This window comes from Panthera pardus, unplaced genomic scaffold (assembly GCF_024362965.1).
Source record: "Panthera pardus isolate Hobbes unplaced genomic scaffold, ASM2436296v1 HiC_scaffold_24, whole genome shotgun sequence".
Classification (NCBI taxonomy): Eukaryota; Metazoa; Chordata; class Mammalia; order Carnivora; family Felidae; genus Panthera; species Panthera pardus.
Window position 1 is genome coordinate 38,392,888 of NW_026526810.1, and position 19,154 is coordinate 38,412,041.

General features: G+C 35.9%; 1 protein-coding gene across 14 annotated transcripts in view; it reads left to right on the top strand.

Moving 5' to 3' along the window:
• SLTM (SAFB like transcription modulator) overlaps positions 1-19,154 on the top strand; it is a 45,462-nt gene that overhangs the window by 5,503 nt on the left and 20,805 nt on the right. For 4 of the 14 annotated variants that reach the window (XM_053889018.1, XM_053889020.1, XM_053889019.1 and 1 more), the window contains exons 3-5: positions 7,513-7,598; positions 10,383-10,580; positions 11,460-11,507. In XM_053889018.1, the coding sequence (XP_053744993.1) occupies positions 7,513-7,598; positions 10,383-10,580; positions 11,460-11,507 (332 nt within the window). The remainder of the gene's footprint in view (positions 1-7,512; positions 7,599-10,382; positions 10,581-11,459; positions 11,508-19,154) is intronic. The other 10 variants (XM_053889023.1, XM_053889025.1, XM_053889026.1 and 7 more) reach the window with 5 other exon arrangements.

The window sequence follows — 19,154 nt, forward strand, 5'->3', positions numbered from 1 at the left end:
GCATGTATGTCAGAGATTAATAGTGTGTTCCCTTCGAGAGGTACCTTTCCCAGTGGCAGTGGTGGCTCCCCCTTAAGCACTGACATGTAAAGTGTACTTACTCTTAGAACACATGAATCATTGCAACAGCCTTTTATTCCTTACCACTTTGTTGCTCTGTTGGAACTCCTCATAACTTTTGCTAGGATATTGTCCAGGCTTAGAAGTTGTGTATGTCATTTTTGCATCCACAAGTCAGACCTTTTACCTCCGCCATTAGAACTTGCATTTTGTCTTACGCAGTTTATATGGTGGATTATGTTTATCATCAAAGCACTTGTGTACTTTTTCCAGCTGTTTTATTGTGTCAAACATGGTGTGTATCAAGGTAGGTAGAATTTTCTAGTTCTTTAAGACAGTGTGCTTCTTCCAAGTTAGTCCTCTTCTAGGCATTCTAAATTAGGGGCAGAGGGCTTCAGACTTTAACTCCTTTTTTGTGAACTCCTCTTTCATGAAAATAAAGTATTAGTTGTCCAGGAACTAGGGGAAAAAAATATTTATTACTAGTTGGTAGCGTCCGAAATGACTTTAACGAACAGGTTGAACAATGATTTAGGGTGTAAGGGTAGAATTCATGGGTGTATTTAATTGACTCTACTATAGTTCTCATGTATATATCATATAAAAGGGCCTCAAGGTTGTGCATTTCTAGGAGTTAACTGTTCTCATCCTGAATTCCACAGCCTAAGTTAGCCATCTATGGCAGATCTGGTACCCTGGAATAGTAGTTTGCAATATAGCTTTACAGTATTGTTTTCCTGATTATTAAAGTGAAGTAATGTTCATTTAAAAAAATTGAGTAATCTGGAGAAGTACTAAAAAGTGAAAATTGCCTATAATTCCACCACCCTGAAACTATCACAGGTGTTACTTGTTTATCCAAGGTGTGTGTGTACATGTACTCATAGATTTATGTTTACGGATTTTTTTTTCAACAACTAAAATAGGCTCACATCATACATGGTGTTTTGTTAAAGGCAGATAAAATTGAAATTTTCTCTAGTCTGGAGAACCTGAAAACAGTAGTCTTCCTCGTAATTCTTTTCATTCTACCTAGCTGCTTATTTATGCTCAGTCGTCCTAGGAACTATGTTAGAGTCATTTTGAGTTTTTAAAAATACAGATACCAGGCTCCTCCCTCCTCAGAGATTTGGTTTTGGCTGCTCTGTTGGGGGCATAGGCTTCATTATTTTCTAAAAGTTCCCCAGGTGATTCTCACACAGAGTTAAGAATGGCTGACTGATCTAGACTAGAGCTTGAAGCTTGGCACCATTCTCCTTTACCTCTTTCTGTTTGGCAGTTTTGTGTACTTTACATTTTCCAAAAAACTCCACACCATTTTATTTGATTCTGACAGCAGGAATTAGAGTTAGCCAGGAGTGTTTTATTTTTATTGGTAGAATAGATAAGTAACCCATTAAAAATTGAGTTACATTTTTGCTGCCTTTTAAAATCTCTGTGCGCGTGTGCATTTTGTGTGTGTGTCTTTGTTTATAGTTTAGTTATCTATAGATGACAAAGTTGACAAATTTTTTAAACTATATATTTGGGGGCACCTGGCTGGCTCATTTGGTTAAGCTTCTGACTTTGGCTCAGGTCATGATCTCACAGTTTGTGAGTTCAAGCCCCACATCGGGCTCTGTGCTGACAGCTCAGAGCCTGGAGCCTGCTTTGGATTCTTTGCCTCCCTCTCCCTACCCCTCCCCCAATTTGTGGGTGTATATGTGCTCTCTCTCAAAAATAAATAAACAATGGGGCGCCTGGGTGGCTCAGTCGGTTGAGCGTCCGACTTCGGCTCAGGTCATGATCTCACACTCTGTGAGTTCGAGCCCCGTGTCGGGCGCTGTGCTGATGGCTCAGAGCCTGGAGCCTGCTTTGGATTCTGTGTTTCCCTCTCTCTCTGCCCCTCCCCTGCTCATGCTCTGTCTCTCTCTGCCTCTCGAAAATGAATAAACGTTAAAAAAAAAAAACTTAAAAAAAAAAAAAAACAAACATTAAAAAAATAAATAACATACTTTTGGTGTTTTCTGGATTTATAATGAATAATTATCTGCAGATTAAAAAATATATAAAAAATGACCTATTGGATGGCTGCTATTAGGTCTTTTAGAAAAGTTTTATTACTAAAATATTAGTCTAATAGAAGAGATGTTAAAACATTGTATGCAATTGTATGCAAACAACACAAAGCATAGTCTGATTATTTTTAAATATTGCATGTGATTGGGGACAGGGTGTTGCTGGAAACATTCATGTTCAGTTTGGCTTATATTCTGATTTCCTCCCCTCTTAAATCGCAATTTTATGACTAACCATTTCTACATTTTATATTTTGTAAATGTTTATAGGGAAGAGTTGCTCAAGTCACAAAGTTTTTTGGCAAAATTACTTTAAACCTACTTATTGTGTGGAGTTTTTTGTTTTTGTTTTTGGAGGTGTTTCTGAACTTGAAAAGGAGAATTGCAAATCCTTATATGACCATTTTGCCTTTGGAGGAGAAAGCCAATTTATGACCCAGAATCCTTTATTCATAATTCTGAAATACAAAAGTTCTAAAAATTGGGTTTTTTTCCTTAAGTTTGGTGGCAAAAGTGAAGCTGTTTAAGGCCTTGATTTATTTATAGTCTTGATTTATCTTATTTGGCATGAATGTGCATGTATTTCATTGCACAAATATTTCTGTGATTGGTTGGGAGACCCTGTTCCAGAAGCCACTGGGAAATTTAGATTAATAAAATATATATATACATATATATGTATATATATACATTGTACTCTTCTAAAATCTGAAAATTCTGAATTATCCTTAATTATAAAATTTAAGATCTGTGGACCTATAAACATTTATGTTGCATAAATAAAGAGCTGTTTCTAGCGTCATCTTCCTTTGGTGTAAATATTTTTACTTTGCCATTTTATCCTAGACCCTAAAATCACACGAAGAATATTGCAGTGTTTTTATATGAAATTCTCTAATTCCAAAAATAGCCATGTGTTACTACTATGGATAATTTAAGATGTGATAAATTAATTTTACTTCTATTTGTATTTTGATATTCAGACTATCTTTACTGCTCAACTAATTTTCTAGTTTAGTTCCTCAAAGCATTAAAGTTAGGTTTCAGGGGTGACTGGCTGTCTCAGTCTGTAGAGCATGAGACTCTTGATCTTGGAGTTGTGAGTTTGAGCCCTACGTTGGATGTAGAGCTTACTTAATTTTTTTTTTTTTTTTTTTTTTTTTTAATTTTAAACGGGCACCTGGTTGGTTCAGTCAGTGGAGTGTGGGACTCTTGATCTTGGCGTTGTGAGTTCCAGCGCTACATTGTGTGTAGAGATTGCTTAAAAATAAAATCTTAAAAAAAATATTAGGCTTCAATAACATTAAACTTTAAGTTAGCTCTCATCCTGGTCATACTACTTTCCTTTGCACCAGTTCCCATTTCTGTGGCACGTGCCTGAATCCTTGAAGGATTAAAGATTAGTTGATTAACTTGCTGTAGGAGTTTTGATAGCACAGGCTTAAATGAGAGAGCTATAAATGGTTACTGACTGTACAAAAAAGTGCCAAAAGTGATGTTGTTTATTGGAGTTTGAGGAGGATTTGGTTTTTCTTTTAAGTTACTTCTCATCTGTGACCTAAGTTAGGAATTCATAGAGGTACTTTGTAGCGTCATTGAAGTTGCGAATTTATAGGCCTTACTGACAGGATGGGTTTGCACATGTTTCTAGTTTGACTGGCCTGCCACCTCTTACCTTTTGTCCCCGTGAGAGCTGAATAGCAATCCAGACCTTGTTACATCCAATGTATGATTCACTCCATTATCAGTCAGGTAGCACATCTGCTCCTTATATAACATTGTACTAGGTTCTGGGCTGGATGATGATCATCAGAGCTTATTAAAATGTGAGTTATATTTTATATGAGGAAAGGATGATACTTTTTTCAGTAAGGAAGAAATTACTGTATAGTTTCTAATTCAACATGTGTAAAGTAAGCCCAAAGTTACGAATTATGAAATCACTCAAAAGCTAGAGTGTAAAATTTCATGTTTTTTTTTAAATTTTGGAATTATCAAAGGTGTCTTTATGTAAAGTTTGTTCATTCTAAAGATACAGAACAAAAATGATGTCAGCTCATCTGTGAGACACCAACCAGAATTTTCTTATATTGTCTAAGAATTTAAAGGTCAGTTTCCCAAAATGGTAAAATTTCAGTTTTCTTAAAGACCGTGTATCTATCAAATTATTGCTACGGTTTTATCACTGTATGTTTGAAAATCTTGTCCTTGTGGTTTTTATGTTTACAAGCTGATACATTAAATTTCTAGTGCTTTCATGTGATAGATCTGTTTAAAACAGTACGGGGTAGCAAAGTTGGGCCCTTTTGTGTACCTCTGCTTGTTGCCTATTTGTCATGCGGCATTTTAATGTGATACAGTAGACTTAAACATTTTATAGATGTGGCTTTGGGAGCCTCTCTTTATAAGACAAGAGATAATAGTATTAACGATAGGCACATTTGTAGCTACTCAAAGATCTAATGGCTTTGTGGGTTTTGAGAAGTGGGAATATAGGCCTAGGTTTAAATTGAAGCACTACCTTCACTAGCTTTGTAATCTGAATAATTTTTCAGCAATAGTTTCCTCTTTTATAGAATGGGGATAATAGTTTCAGAGTAGTTATGATGATAAATAAATACATTAATGTATACAAAACATTTATCCTGGTACCTGGACCATGGAAGCCACATAAGCAGGGATAGTGACTGCTGGTGTTATTTTTGTTGCCGTGGTGTAATTTGGTTTTCCTTTAAGTAAACTAAAGCAAGTGAAATTCACCACAGAATGTGCAAAGCATATGTAGTTTGTCATAATGCTGAAGGCTGCCGTTTTAAAGATGGTATCTTCAAACTGAGTTAATTAACCACTCCTTACTAGGATAATGTCTTTTAAGTAGGTCATAGTAAGATGTAGTGGAAAGAATTTAGGACTGGAAATGAGAAGCCTTGGCATCCTGTTCTGACAATGCTATTTACCAGCTTTGGGCAAGCTACTTAACCTCTCAGGCTCATTTTCTCTTTCATAATATTGTGATTACCTGCCCCATGTACCATACGGTGCTTAGAAAAATCAATTGAACTTTTTTTTTTCCCACATGCTTTGTAAATTGTAAAGCAGGTTATAATCATAAGGAGTAAATACTGTTTGCAAACGTTCTGAAGGAGTTCCCCCCAAAGCTCTACTCTGTAGATTACTTGGTGGTGTGTTTTGTGGTCCTCTATTTTTAAAAAGCTTTTTTTTCCCCAAAAGAAGCATCTTCAAGGTTTTTGTACTGCGGAACTTTATCAAGATGTGATGGAATGTAGTGAGCTCTTTCTCACCTCATACCATTTTCTTTTCCATGGGAGGAACATCTTCACTTATTTTTTTTTTTTAAATATATTAATAGATGCTTTCTGACTAGCAGACTTTGTTGTTCTTTGTAGTAACTTCCATTTTTTTAAATGTTTATTGAGAGAGAGAGCGAGCATGCATGCATGTGACTGGGGGAGAGGCAGAGGCAGAGGGAGAGAGAATCCCAAGCAGGCTCCATGCCTGAAACTCTACGCTCACATTGTTCATAACCTGAACCGAAATCAGGAGTCACTGACCGAGTCACCCAGGTGCTTCCCTTGTAGTAATGTCTAATTTCTATTTTCCCTAAAATACAAACACCAACATTGCAAATAGGAAGTGAATGGCACACAAGCTTCACACTTTGTCTTTTGAGTCACACAAGTCCTTAAGAGACAGGGACAAGCCCTCTTAGCCCTCTTTTACCTCAGTGGGTTAGAAGCACAAAAACAAACCTCCACTCTTCAAAAAAATTTTTTTTTGACATTTTATTTTATTTTTCAGAGACAGAGCGAGACAGAGCACGAGTAGGGGAGGGGCAGAGAGGGGGAGACACAGAATCCAAAGCAGGCTCCAGGCTCCGAGCTGTCAGCACAGAGCCCAAAGCGGGGCTCAAAGTCTCATGACCGCCTGCTCATGACCCGAGCTGAGGTCGGCCACTCAACCGACTGAGCCACTCAGGCGCCCCCAAACCTCCACTCTTTTTTTTTTTTTTTTTTTTTTTTTTAACGTTTATTTATTTTTGAGACAGAGAGAGACAGAGCATGAACGGGGGAGGGGCAGAGAGAGAGGGAAACACAGAATCAGAAGCAGGCTCCAGGCTCTGAGCCATCAGCCCAGAGCCCGACGCGGGGCTCGAACTCACGGACCGTGAGATCGTGACCCGAGCTGAAGTCGGACGTTCAACCGACTGAGCCACCCAGGCGCCCCAAACCTCCACTCTTAATACTGTTTGCCACATACCTGGAAGGATCAGAATCTTGTTGCTTTTTTATCACTCCTTTGAGGAGAGGGTTTCGTATTGGAAGTACATGGAAGATAGGGGCTGTTGAGGAGACTAGGGAAAGGGAGGTACACTGACTTTTTTTACAGCTACCTTACCCCTAACCCTCTACCCTGGGGGTCACAGAAGCTTAAGATAGGTACATGGTAGTCCCTGTTTTAGGCAAAGGGAAAAGTTGATTAGTTGACCTCAGGAAAGAACATCCATTCAGATTTCAAAATAAATGCATTTTTAAAGAATTTAAATATTACAGTTCCAGCAGTTGTGTTTTTTACACTATTTCTGATGCATGTGTTAGTAGGTTTTTATGGAGCAACCTGAAAATGTGAACTTCTGGCATTGGCTTGGGGGAAAATATGTATTTCTTTAAATGTGGAAAACATTTTTAAAGTTCCAACAACTGATTTGTAAAGTTTGAAGATGCGAGTTGGGTGGAGGAGACCTGTAGTCTCTCTGGAAGCTATTAGCAGTTTTCAGTCTGAAGGAGTTTCTCCTTGCCTTAATATTTGGTTTATATTTAGGCCTTTGGAAAAATACAAAACAAGCATAAAAGCAGTCCCTGTACTTAAGGAATTTCCTTTCTATAATAGTGAAGTAAGATGTATTTGAGAGTACCAGGCATATTTTATCAACTGATGGAGTGTAAGGTGTAGATTAAAGTATGAGTATTTTATTGCAGAGAAAGCTTGTTGAAGAATAGCACTAGGGATGGCTTTGTGGGGACATGAGCCTTGAACTTAACTATCAGATGTCTGGTGATAGACACAACACCGTCTTGAAGGGTGCTGCTACTTAATGGGAGAATTGAAGAGGAGAGTTTGAGTGGCATAAAGGAAAGTGTATTACGTATATCAAGTCAGTTAAGATGAAGAGTTCATGTTAGGATTATTTGTGCAGTTTGTTTTTGTGAAACAGCATGACATTCTCAAAGCTTTTTTGTTTGGGACAGCTATGAGCAGGTGGTTTATAAGCAGTTCGCATTAGTTTGGTCGATGATTTGGGAGTAGAGAGTGATACTGTGGGGTAAACTTTTCCAAATGTTTTTTGCTCTTAAAGTAATAAAATACTGGTTGTTAGCCCATTTTCCTTCTTTCGCAGGTAAAAAACAGGAAGCAGATGAGTTGAGTGGAGATGCTTCTGTGGAAGATGATGCTTTTGTCAAGGTAAAGTGTTAATTACTCAGGTTAAGATGTTTGTTTTGAGTGTAGTATTTTGCATGATGAATTCATGCAGTTTACTTGAATAATAGATGTATGTAGGTGAAATAAAGATAGAGACCTATGTAGTATTGTCAATCTCATCATAGTTGAAAAATACAATAACTGTCTTTAGTTGAATGAGACATAGGGCTAAAAATAATTTTTGTCCAGGTCTTTAAGTAGAAATCAAACATAGATGCCAGAGGAACAGCTACAGGATAATTGATATGTTAGTTCCTGGACAAAGTGCTGCAATGAAGGTATTGATAATTTATTTTTCATCTTCCCATTGCATTTAGCTTCTGTATAAAATATACAAACTAGCTTAAAGTAGTCCTTAAAATGGAGAGAAGATTGCTGATGTGTTGCTACTTAGGAAAGATCAAATTAAGAAATGTGTTTTGCCTTTTAAAGATAAATAAGCCAGTTTCTTTTGGCTAAAAATTAATGTATTTCAAAACTGACCAATCAGAAAAATAACGTATATAGTTTTAGCTGGAGTTGTGGCAGTTCTGTGTACTAAGTTATTTTTAATCACAGGGTTTTTTTTTTTTTTGGTGTGTGTGTGTGTGTGTGTGTGTGTGTGTGTGTGTGTTACTAATGTGATCTGCTCCTTACTGATCATTAGGTCTTAAGTAGTGTGGCATTTGTAGGAATTATTTAATGACCATAATTCCTCTTAAATTATGTACGTTTATACCCCCATATATTCTGTTCTCTGTTTAGTTAGTCCATATGGTCATAACATCTCTGGATGTCTGTGTGCTCTACCGTGAAGTTAGCTTGTGTCCATTCACCTGGCCATCTCTTCCTACTGCTTAGCTCTCTCCCCTCCCCACGTTACAGGGACACACAGACCACAGAGTATACCACATGCCCTACACTTTGCACCTTGCACTTTGAGGGTATGCAGAGAGAAAGAAATTCATGGTGAGGATTTAACTTTGAAATCAGATAATTTTAGGAAATACTTGCCCAAGGAGCCATTAAAATTGATGATTGCATGCCTGTAACTAGCTTTTGTTTGAGCCTTTCAGAACTCTCCAGTCTCTGTATTCTGTTATTCTTGTGATACATCTTCCTTTAGGTTTGTTTCTTTGTTCTTATTTTCTCCAGGTATCTTCACTAGTGCGTGTATGACTGAGTAAAAACTATCCATAACCTGGAAAAACATTGTGGTTTAGTAAAAAACTTTTAATTTTCAAATATCTCTGTTTCAGCTCTTCAGTTCACAAAAATCTCACATTTGTTTGAACTGTTAGGAGATAGATATGTCCATTCAGCATAATAGTATTGTCTCATGTGCTGCAAAGGATAGCTTTGTGTTGTTATTAAGTGAACCTGGTCATAATGTCTAGAAGAACAGAAGAGCTTAAAAAAAAAGTCCTATTTAAATAAATCTTCAGTTCCTTCTTTGTACTTCTTTTTTCACTTTGGAAGTAACGGCATATATGATGTATTCGATTGAAATAAAGTGAATATGCTTATTTCTTAGAATTGGTAAATTTTAGAATTTATACAGTAGTGGTAAGTAAGTATTACCTATTGTCTAGACATGAATAATAGAGTAATTGCTTTCATTTACAAGTGAAGAGAATGGTCCATGTTGGCATTTCAGAATAAATAAAGTCCCCTGGGTGATTTCCCTTAGTCGATTCTCTTTTTTCTTTTCTTTTCTTTTCTCTTTTCTTTTCTTTTCTTTTCTTTTCTTTTCTTTTCTCTTTTATTTTCTCTTTTTCTCTTCTCATTTCTTTTTTCTTTTCTTTTCTTGCCTTTACCCCTGTTACATAATCATCTACTCCCATTTTCAGTCTCCAATGTTCCTCACTCATAGGTTGTGAGGTTGGTGAAACCTACTGCCCCAGAAACATCCTGCTCCCAATCACTCCACATTCTAATACAATCATATTGCTTTTCTTTGCCCATCTCCCTCAGAAATTTCTATTTCCTCACTGCAGTTCAGCTCTGAGTGATTGATAGTCATGCCACTGCACTTTTCCCCTTCTAACCCAGAAGCCTTTTCTTAAACCTGTTATATTTACCATAAGAATAGGAAAAGGGGAAGGGTGTTCATTGCTTTCAACCCTTTCTCTGCAGTTAAAGAGGAAACTAACTAGATTGCTACTTTTCTTTGTCTCTATTGAATTATTGTGAATCCATAAACTTTGAAGGTCAAACAGAATTCCTTAACAGAGACAACCCCAACCTGTGTTCCCTTGCCTATCTGGGATTGTGGCACAGTGATATATTTCAGAATAAATACATTTAATTATTTGCATTTTTCAAAAGCAGAATGTAGCAGTTGGGGTGCCTTATTATAAATTAGAAATAAATTTTGTTACAATATGTAAGACTTGCAGGGTCTTTGAAGTTAAATCAAACTGGCATATGGAGAAATCAAGTCATTTCTGTGAAGTCATATCTTCTAGGACAACTCCTGGGATGTGACTTGGTAAATATTAAATAACTGGAACTTGAAAGCATCTCCAGTAGCAATCCAGTTAGTGTGTACCTCAGTGTGAGAGATTTGGGGAGTTAGATGCATGGTTCAGTAACTTTGGTATTTGACCCCCTCTTTTTAAAGACACAGTAATTTAGTAAGGTAAAATGATTGAACTTTGACTTTGGGAATAAAGTCAAAGTATGGTAAAATTTAAAACATGTAGACACGTAAATTACCAAAAAGGTTTGGTGGATAGCCTACACTACTTTGCCTCTAGTTGTACCAAATTTTCTTACCATTAAAAGGACTGTGAATTGGAGAATCAAGAGGCACATGAACAAGATGGAAATGACGAGCTAAAGGACTCTGAAGAATTTGGTGAAAATGAAGAAGAAAATGTGCATTCCAAGGAGTTACTTTCTGCAGAAGAGAACCAGAGAGCTCATGAATTAATAGAGGCAGAAGCAATAGAAGATATAGAAAAAGAGGACATCGAAAGTCAGGTCTTTAGCCAGTTTTTTAAAAATGTGACACGGATAAATTAAGTAATAAATAATAAAAAGTATTTTTTCTAGTTCAATGTGGAAGTCTCAGAATTTTCAAAAATATCATTTTGAAGTTATTTATAAACCACCCAAAATCCTACCACCTAAGATGACCTTTTAAATTTTTGCTTGTCTTCCACATTTGTATATATTTTTATATAGTAGTTATCATGCCTTTAGTTGCTATTTATTCTACATGATGTTTTCATATAACCTACCATAATTTCATAATGCGTGTGCTATACTGTAACTTACTAGATTAATTTCTGTGTGTCAGATAGCCACTCCCTTAATTTGGACATTTACACATAAGTTGTTTTCTACCCCATTATGGATGAGTGTACCAGTTCATTCTGATGTTGCCAACAGTACTGGATGGTAGCTGTTTTTTCTTTTGCTATTTTAGTAGATACAAAGGATTAATTTGCATTTCTTTGGTTATGAATGGTGGGTAATTCAAGTTTAATTTAAAGGCATATAATTTTAAAAGTATTTGATTGAAATAGACCATTTGTCTTGTTTTGAAGTATGTTAGTGTGTCTTAAAACCAATGGATTAAGGAGTCAGTACTGTTAATATTCATGCTTAGAATACTTCCATTCTACTTAGCCAAATAAATGAAGGGCTCAAGAGATTTTTGTAATCCTCTATCAGTGTGACTATTTTTATGTTGGAACAAAAAGTGTAGTCTGAATTATTAAGCATTGACTTAGTACCGACGGTATCATAGACACTGTGCAGAATACAAGGCAAGTGATAGTTGGGTATAGCATAAAAGCATTCTCATGTTACCCAGATATTTTGTAAAGCAAAGCTATTGTATACCCTTTTACTTAGGAAATTGAAGCTCAAGAAGGTGAAGATGATACCTTTCTAACAGCCCAAGTAAGTTTACATTTAGTCCTATGAATATGATATTGTGGGTGGAAGGGCTTGGAAAAGGAATCTTATTTTGACTTCATAATTCTCTAATTCATAAAACTGCTTTAAATTCAGTTTAAGTACTGGTATATACAAAATACTTAAAATTGGCAGCTGAAATTTCTGTTGCCACAAAGGTGATTGGAAGATATTATAACAAGGTTCTTACCATTTTCAGAATAAAAATAAAAATAGTCCATCCTTTCTGTTAAAAAAAAAAAAGAAACAAACTGAAAAACCTCTGGTTACCAGTCTTTTGAGAAGTCTACCTCTCCTTGATTTTTTTTTTTTTTCTGGCAATTTGCTATGAAGTGAATCATTTAAAAGTACTAATACCCTTATTAAAGCTTTAATTAAGATTTTGTTAATTTAACACACCTAGAATGGGCATAGTATAAAAATAATAAAAGTCTCTGTTCTAGAAATTTACTCAGGGTATGTGTGTGTGGAAAATGACCACTCTTCTATTGTGTGTCGTGTTGTTTTTGGTATATGTGATATAGATAGTGCATATTTTAAAGCGTGACTTACAGGGGCTATAAACACATACCGCTCAGTTGCTACAATGTTTCCTTTTTAACTTATCCTTTGTTTTTTCCTCATCTGTACTCAAGAACCCCTTTTTCATCTACCTTCTTTAAATAGTATGCTTTGAAATAGAGATAGGAGTTTCCTCTCTTTACTAGATTAAGAAAAAATAGGGATCGAGACTGTTATTTCCTTACCATAATATTTGCCAGAAGAGTATGTAAGTGGAGCTCATACTTGTGGACTGCTTAGCTGATTGCCTCTGGTCACACCTTCTTTCCTGCAGCTCTATTGCCTTTGAAATGATGTTGAACCACAAATGCTGGTGAGGCTGTATTTTGGCTTTCTGTGTTTATTGCAGTGGGGGGAGAAACTGCATTTCTGGGAGAAATGTGTCTGATAATTTGGAATATTCAGGAAGGAAATGATAGGACTATGCATGTCTGTAGATTTGTCCCCCATACTGTCTCCAACTAAGTTAATTTCTGAGTGATAAAGAATAGGTGAGGAATATTAACTCTCAGATTAGGGGAATACCTTTTCTAGATTAACTAATTTGCAAAAAGGTAGAGTTGAGCTCCTCATATTCCTTAGCAACTAGCTTGTTAATTTGCTCCAAGGCCCACTCCTGGAGTTGTGTAGGTTGTGAGCTGTGTAAAGAGATCATTTTTAAGGTCCCCATTCACATCATAGATTACATATTTGTTATAAAAATTTAACAGATTAAAGTACCTTAAGGAGTGGATGCCTTTTTAAAAATTTTCACAAATCTTTATGGCCTGGAGATGGCCATGCTTCCCTTCTATCCTGATGATGAGTGAACACTTACTCCTCATCAAGGGCTTTACTGTATCAAAAGATAGGGAAGGTACGTCTTCAGAGAAGTTTTCTTTCCGATTTAAAATGACCTTTTTTCTCTTTGTGAATAATGTAGAGTGGAACATTTAGCAATATATAAAAATGTTTCTATGTTTCATTGTGATCTAATGCTTCTGAACGTGTTGTTTTACTGTGTGCATTAAGTAATACTACATAGAGCGTAACCATCACCCAGCTTTAGCCGTTACAACTCATGGGTAGTCTTGTTTCATTTATACCTCCTTTCACTTTTCCTTTTCTGCATTATTCAGACAAATCCTGGACATTTTAAATTTTTCATTATGTATCTCTAAAAGAGAACTTACTTTTTTACAATATCACTCCTAATATAAGATTTTTAATCTCCCTACATGTACACTTAGTATTCAAATGTTCAATTGTGCATAAGTTTTTGCTTTTTTTTCTTATTTTCACAGGTTTTGTTTGAATCAGATGTAAATAAGATGTACCTACTGTGATTGATTGAAATGTTTATTAAATCTCTTTTAGTTTATAGGTTTTTTTCCCTCCATCTTTTTTCCTTCAGTTTATTTGTTGAAGAAATTGAGTTGTATATTCTGTAGAGCAAGGGTTGGCAAAGTTTTTCTTAAGGGAGTAGGTAGAAAATATTTTAGCCTTTGTGGGCCATATGGTCTGTGTTACACCTATTCAGCTCTGCCATTGTTGTGTGAAAGCAGCTGTAGACCATAGGTAAATGAACTGACATGGCTGTTTCAGTAAAAATATTTATAAAAAGAGGTATCTAGCCTCTTTTTTGCCAACCCCTGTTATAGGCTTTCCAAAGTCTAGATTTTGCTGATTACATTTCTGTGGAGTCGTTCAACATGTGTCTTTGTTTACTGTATTCTCTGTAAATTGGTAAGTCGGTTATAGGATCTAGAGACTTGCTGTCCAATTCAGGGCACCCCACCCCAACACACCCAACTGCTGCAGAAACAGTGTTCTTCCATTTGGATGCATGTCATGTCTGGCTTTAACTTTTTGGTGATGCTACCAATCATTGATGATCCACACCCCTTTGATCAAAGTAGTATATTCTAATTCTATCATTTCTTCTTACTGATCAGCTAGGATGTTCCTAGAAATAGAAATATCTCATACTGTTTGGTTATCCAGTGGTACCATTGACAAAGGAAAGCCAGCGTATATACTTATGCCTCATTTCTTTTCCTTTTATTTACCAGTTTTGAGAATAATGAGCTGGTTTATCACTGACTAATGAGCTTTTTATTTTTCCTTTTTTTCTCCCTTAGTTTTATTTTGAACTCATGGATTTAAGTATATTTGATGTATTTCAGCCCATTGTAGTTATCCTTGTTCAGTGTTCAAACTGTCCCATCTGTATCTGTAGCTTGTGAGAGCCTCTTCATTTCAACATGATCCTAGTAGTCTTTGATTGCTTCCTTGCTTTCTGGTATGTTATGATGTTCCTTTTTCTGCTCTAGACCTAATTAGCCATTTTTTCCCTTTATAGTGGTAAATGGTTTTCAAGAAAATAGTCTCGGTGGTAGGGATGTAGTTCATTGCCGCTGGGTTTTCATGTCTTCTAGGTCTTTTCTTCCAGTGTACAGTGCTAGGGAATGTATGTGGTTTTTTGGTTTGTTTTTACTTTCAAGTTAAATAAATTTTGAGGTCACAGGGATACTTGCAAGTTAATCATTTCCTTTGTCTTATGGTACACATAAAATAGTCTTAGAAACTTAATATCAACACTATTACCAAAAAGATTAGTGAAAATAACTTCTCCCCAGTATATCTGTCCTAAAGACGTACCCTTCTAGGAGTGAACAGACTATAGTATTTTGGACGAGTTCTGCTCTATAGGATTATATCACCAACTCATACATATTTAGGTTGACTTGTTTCATTTTATTTTCAATAATTAAGGTGTGCTTTTTAAAAAACTTGAATCTAACTTTTTGTGAGTCTATAATTCAAACTAGGAAATTTAATTTTATAATTATTTACAATATTTATGTGGTTTCAAAATCAAAGCTATGAGAAAAGTACATTCAGAAAAGTCCCTTCTGGGGTGCCTGGCTGGCTTATTTGGTAGAGCATGTGAACCTTGATCTCAGGGTCATAAGTGCAAGCCCCACATTGGGCGTAGAACTCACATCCACACAAAAAAAGTCCCCTCCACTCATTCCCTTGATGGCAAACTTTTAAATTCCTGATACATTCTTCTATTATTTGTTCCTAAAGATACATGCAAATGGGCAGTATATTTGTATAGGAATGTATTTATTTAAAGCCAGTTTTCAGGCTTACTTACTTTAAATGTTTGGCCTTTAGGTGTTAGCCAAGAATGTGGTTCAAATTCTGCTTCTTTTAGTTGCTAATAATATTTTGACTTTGGGTGGATTCTCTTAGTTTCTAAGTCTGTAAAGTGAACATTAATTCCTACCTGCTGCATTGATGTTAGGATTAATTATAGATCCTGGCACTTAGCATATGTGCATTCTGGTTGTGATCTTGTTTACTAGCTTGAAGATACTCGTTTTACTTAAGAATTTGGGGGAATTTTTCTCAAAAATGTTTGTATTTGCTGATTCTGTAATTCTTCAAAATTTCCTCTAATCTCAGTCTCTTCAGTCTTTGGTAATCACACCGTGTATATTCCTTTTTCTGTTTGCCTTTGCCCTTAATATTTCACTAATTTGATACCCTTTTTTTGTCATATGAATTCTGTGTACCCCTAGAGCCAGATTTATCTGTATCTGCTCCCCAAAACTTTCCCTAATATCTTTTATGTAGTACTTTATTGTTTACAGAGATTTTTTTACATCCATTATCTTACTCAGATGTTTATATTTATTTAGGTCATATGTTATCCCTTATTTTATGGGTAAAATTCACCTACATGGATAACACGAGTGAAACTGTTTCGTTGACAACGATAGGATAAATATCCAGGTGTTATGATGCCTGGTTTAGAATTCTTTTCACTAAATCACTGCACACTAGTAAATCTTGTTTTCTGAATTCCATTGTACTCACACAGGGCTGTAGCTAAGCTCGTTACATACATGGAAATGAACAGTTAGTTCATTCCCTTCACCTGAAAATAGTAGTGTCTTATACCACAATTACTCAGTAAATTCATTCAATAAATATTTATTGAATGCTTATCACATGCCAGGTGTTTTGTGTTTTCTGTGATCTTTAGCATATTGCCAGATAGATAGCAGACAGTTGGTGGCTTAAGGTTATTTTGAAGGTTTATTTTAAAATCAGGCTGAATATAGTATTTACATACAAGTCAGGGAAAGGAGGCTTTCTAGAAGCGGTCTTCTGACATAGCACATGTTACATGTATCGCAAGATTAACCTAGGAGAAAGGAGAGAGAGAGGGGGTGGGGAGAATGTAGCTTTGTATATGAATTTTGGCATTTGACTAAGGGTTGTAGATCCTGCTATAAGGATAAACAACATGAGTACCTACCTTACAGAGCATTTTCTTAATTTTCATATGTGAAATGTTACTTTTTTTCCAAGAGAAGCTCAAAAAGTGTTTAATATGGAAGGATGCTTTACACTGTTGTTACTTATTATATTTCTCATTCTGAAAACAATCTGTTTTCGGTGGAGGAAAATTGTTTTCAGAGAAAATGTGTATTCTATGTATCATTTAGACAGGAAAAATCTCCCATTGTATTTCTTGGTTTGTTTCGTATTACAAGGATTTTTAGGCTTATTTAGGGCTTTTGGTTTGACTTTAGCAGAACTTTGTTTACTGCACATACTGCGCAGTGAAACCTGCACTGATACGTGGCTCATCTTTTCTACTAACCCTAGTTGTTTTTGTGCTTCACCTGTGTTGTAGTTGGTTTTATTTTCTAGAAGCCGGGTCCGACTCTTCTAGGGGCATTGAAACATGTGGTAAAGCTAGTGTTACCTTTAATTTGAGAAACTAACATTATGAGACCCTTCAGAAGACATGTTGAATAATTAGGATAAATATCTGAAAGCTCTTCAGCAAAGTAAGGCAAACCTTACCAGTTATTTTAGCAGCTAGAAATAACATTTGTAACTAGTGGAACTACAGCAGAAAGCATTTTTTAAAAAATATTTTTTAATGTTTATTTATTTTGGAGAGAGCATGGGAGGGGAGGGGCAGAGAGAGGGAGACACAGAATCCATGCACAGAGCCTAACGCGGGGCTCGAACTCACGGACTATGAGATCATGACCTGAGCCAAAGTTGGACGCTTAACCAACTGAGCCACCCAGGAGCCCCAGGATTTTGTTTCTTACAAAACACACAATACTTAATTTTTTTTTTAATTTAAAAATTAAAAATTTTTTACTGTTTAAAACAGGAGATAATTTGGCCATTTTTTCTTAAACTTGTCAGTATCGCATGTCTAAAAGAATAACTGGAAAGTGGTGTTGCTGTTGGTAGATAAAGGAGAGGCAAGTTGCATTCTTTAAGTTAATTTGTTCTGCTTCCAATTAAAAGTTAAAGATATTCCAGTATATTTATTCCCCCAAGACAAATTACTAAACTAAAAGAGAAAGATAAATCACCAATTCTGGTCTCACCCATCCTTTCCTTGCTGCCATTGCCTGTCATGCCACCCAAGTGAAAGCATTTCTCTTTTCTTTCCAAATGTTGCAGATTAGAAACATAATGATTGAAACTAAATTCTGGTTCAGCATTGTGGTCCAGAGCAACAATAGAGTTATCAGAGCATAATGTCGCAGACTTAAGTGATAATAAGATTCACTTTGCCATGAATCAATAACCTACTTGTTCAGGACTCTTTTACTTCCTAAGCTTTTGTGGCTTAGTTGTTTCAGTGTTTGTAGTTTCCTTCATACGCTTTAGTGTGTAAAACAATTGGGCATTTCCTAACTGGGGCACTTACATGTTAGCTTAAAGTCAAAAAATCCGTTAAAATGATTTCTTAGAAATATGGTTGCTGCCAGATGTAAGTTTGAGCATATGGTAAAATATTTGACATTTTTAAAGAACGCACACTTTTCTATGAATCTAAAATTGTGTTATAAATAAATATGCCAGTTAAAGTTTTATTTACAGTTCAATTTAAGCCTTTTTTCACTATTGGGCTGTCACTCTAAGGCAGTAGTTCTTAAAGTGTGGTCCCTGGACAACAGCATCAGCATCACCTGGAAACCTGTTAGAGATGCAGATTCTCAAGCCCTGCCTCCAGACCTGAATTAGAAACTCTGGGTTGGTGCTTAGCAAACTGTTTTAATTAGCCTTCCAGGAGATTCTGATACAGACTCAAAGTTTGAGAACCACTACTCTAAGGCTTTGTATGTGGTAGCTTCATACCACTGTGACCGAAAAGGATCTACTTCTACTCAGCTTTTACTTTATTTATTATTTTTTAAATGTTAATTTATTTGTGAGAGAGAGAGATTGAGAGAGAGAGAGAGAAATAGAGTAATAGAGTCGAGGAGGGGCAGAGAAAGAGGGAGACACAGATTCCAAAGCAGGCTCCAGGCTCTGAGCTGTCAGCACAGAGCCTGATACAGGGCTCAAACTCGTGAACTGTGATCATGGCCTGAACTGAAGTCAGACGCTTAACCGACTGAGCCCCCCAGGTGCCTCTACTCAGCTTTTATTTTAAAAGTTATAAGTTAAAACATCCCTTCACTTTTTTTTTCCTTTACTGAGATTAAATGCATATTTCGTTATTTGTTAAGATCTTTAATGGGAAAATGTTGGTTTTATCTTGGTGTGATTATGACTACTTCAGTGGTTTTTGCACTATTTGCTTGGTAAAGGGAAAATCCCCTTGCAGTATTCCTGTTTTCAGGCTAGTACGTGCTTAATTTTAGATTAGGTGAGGAGATACATATTTTAAAATTAAAATCAGTCATATTTTTTAAAAAGTGTGAGTTACTCTTTTGATTACCTAGTGTGCAAACACCTTTTTAAAAGTAGTTGGCCTCCAGGGTGTATGTGGCTGCTGTGAATTAATTTTTAACAGATCAGAGGAATGAGTAATTTGAAGATAACTGCTCTTGTAGTCTTCCCTTTGAGTTCTGAGATACCTGGAAAGAGTTTTTGTTTGTTTGTTTTATTAATATGCATTTAAGCCCTTGAAAGTGCGTGTCTTCAATTTATACTTTCTGGTACTACTTTTGAATAGTATGCCCTAAAAGTGCTTTTGAATGGAGTCACATAAGATAATCAGGTCAGTCCTTTGGCAACTGCTTGATGTGAGTAAGA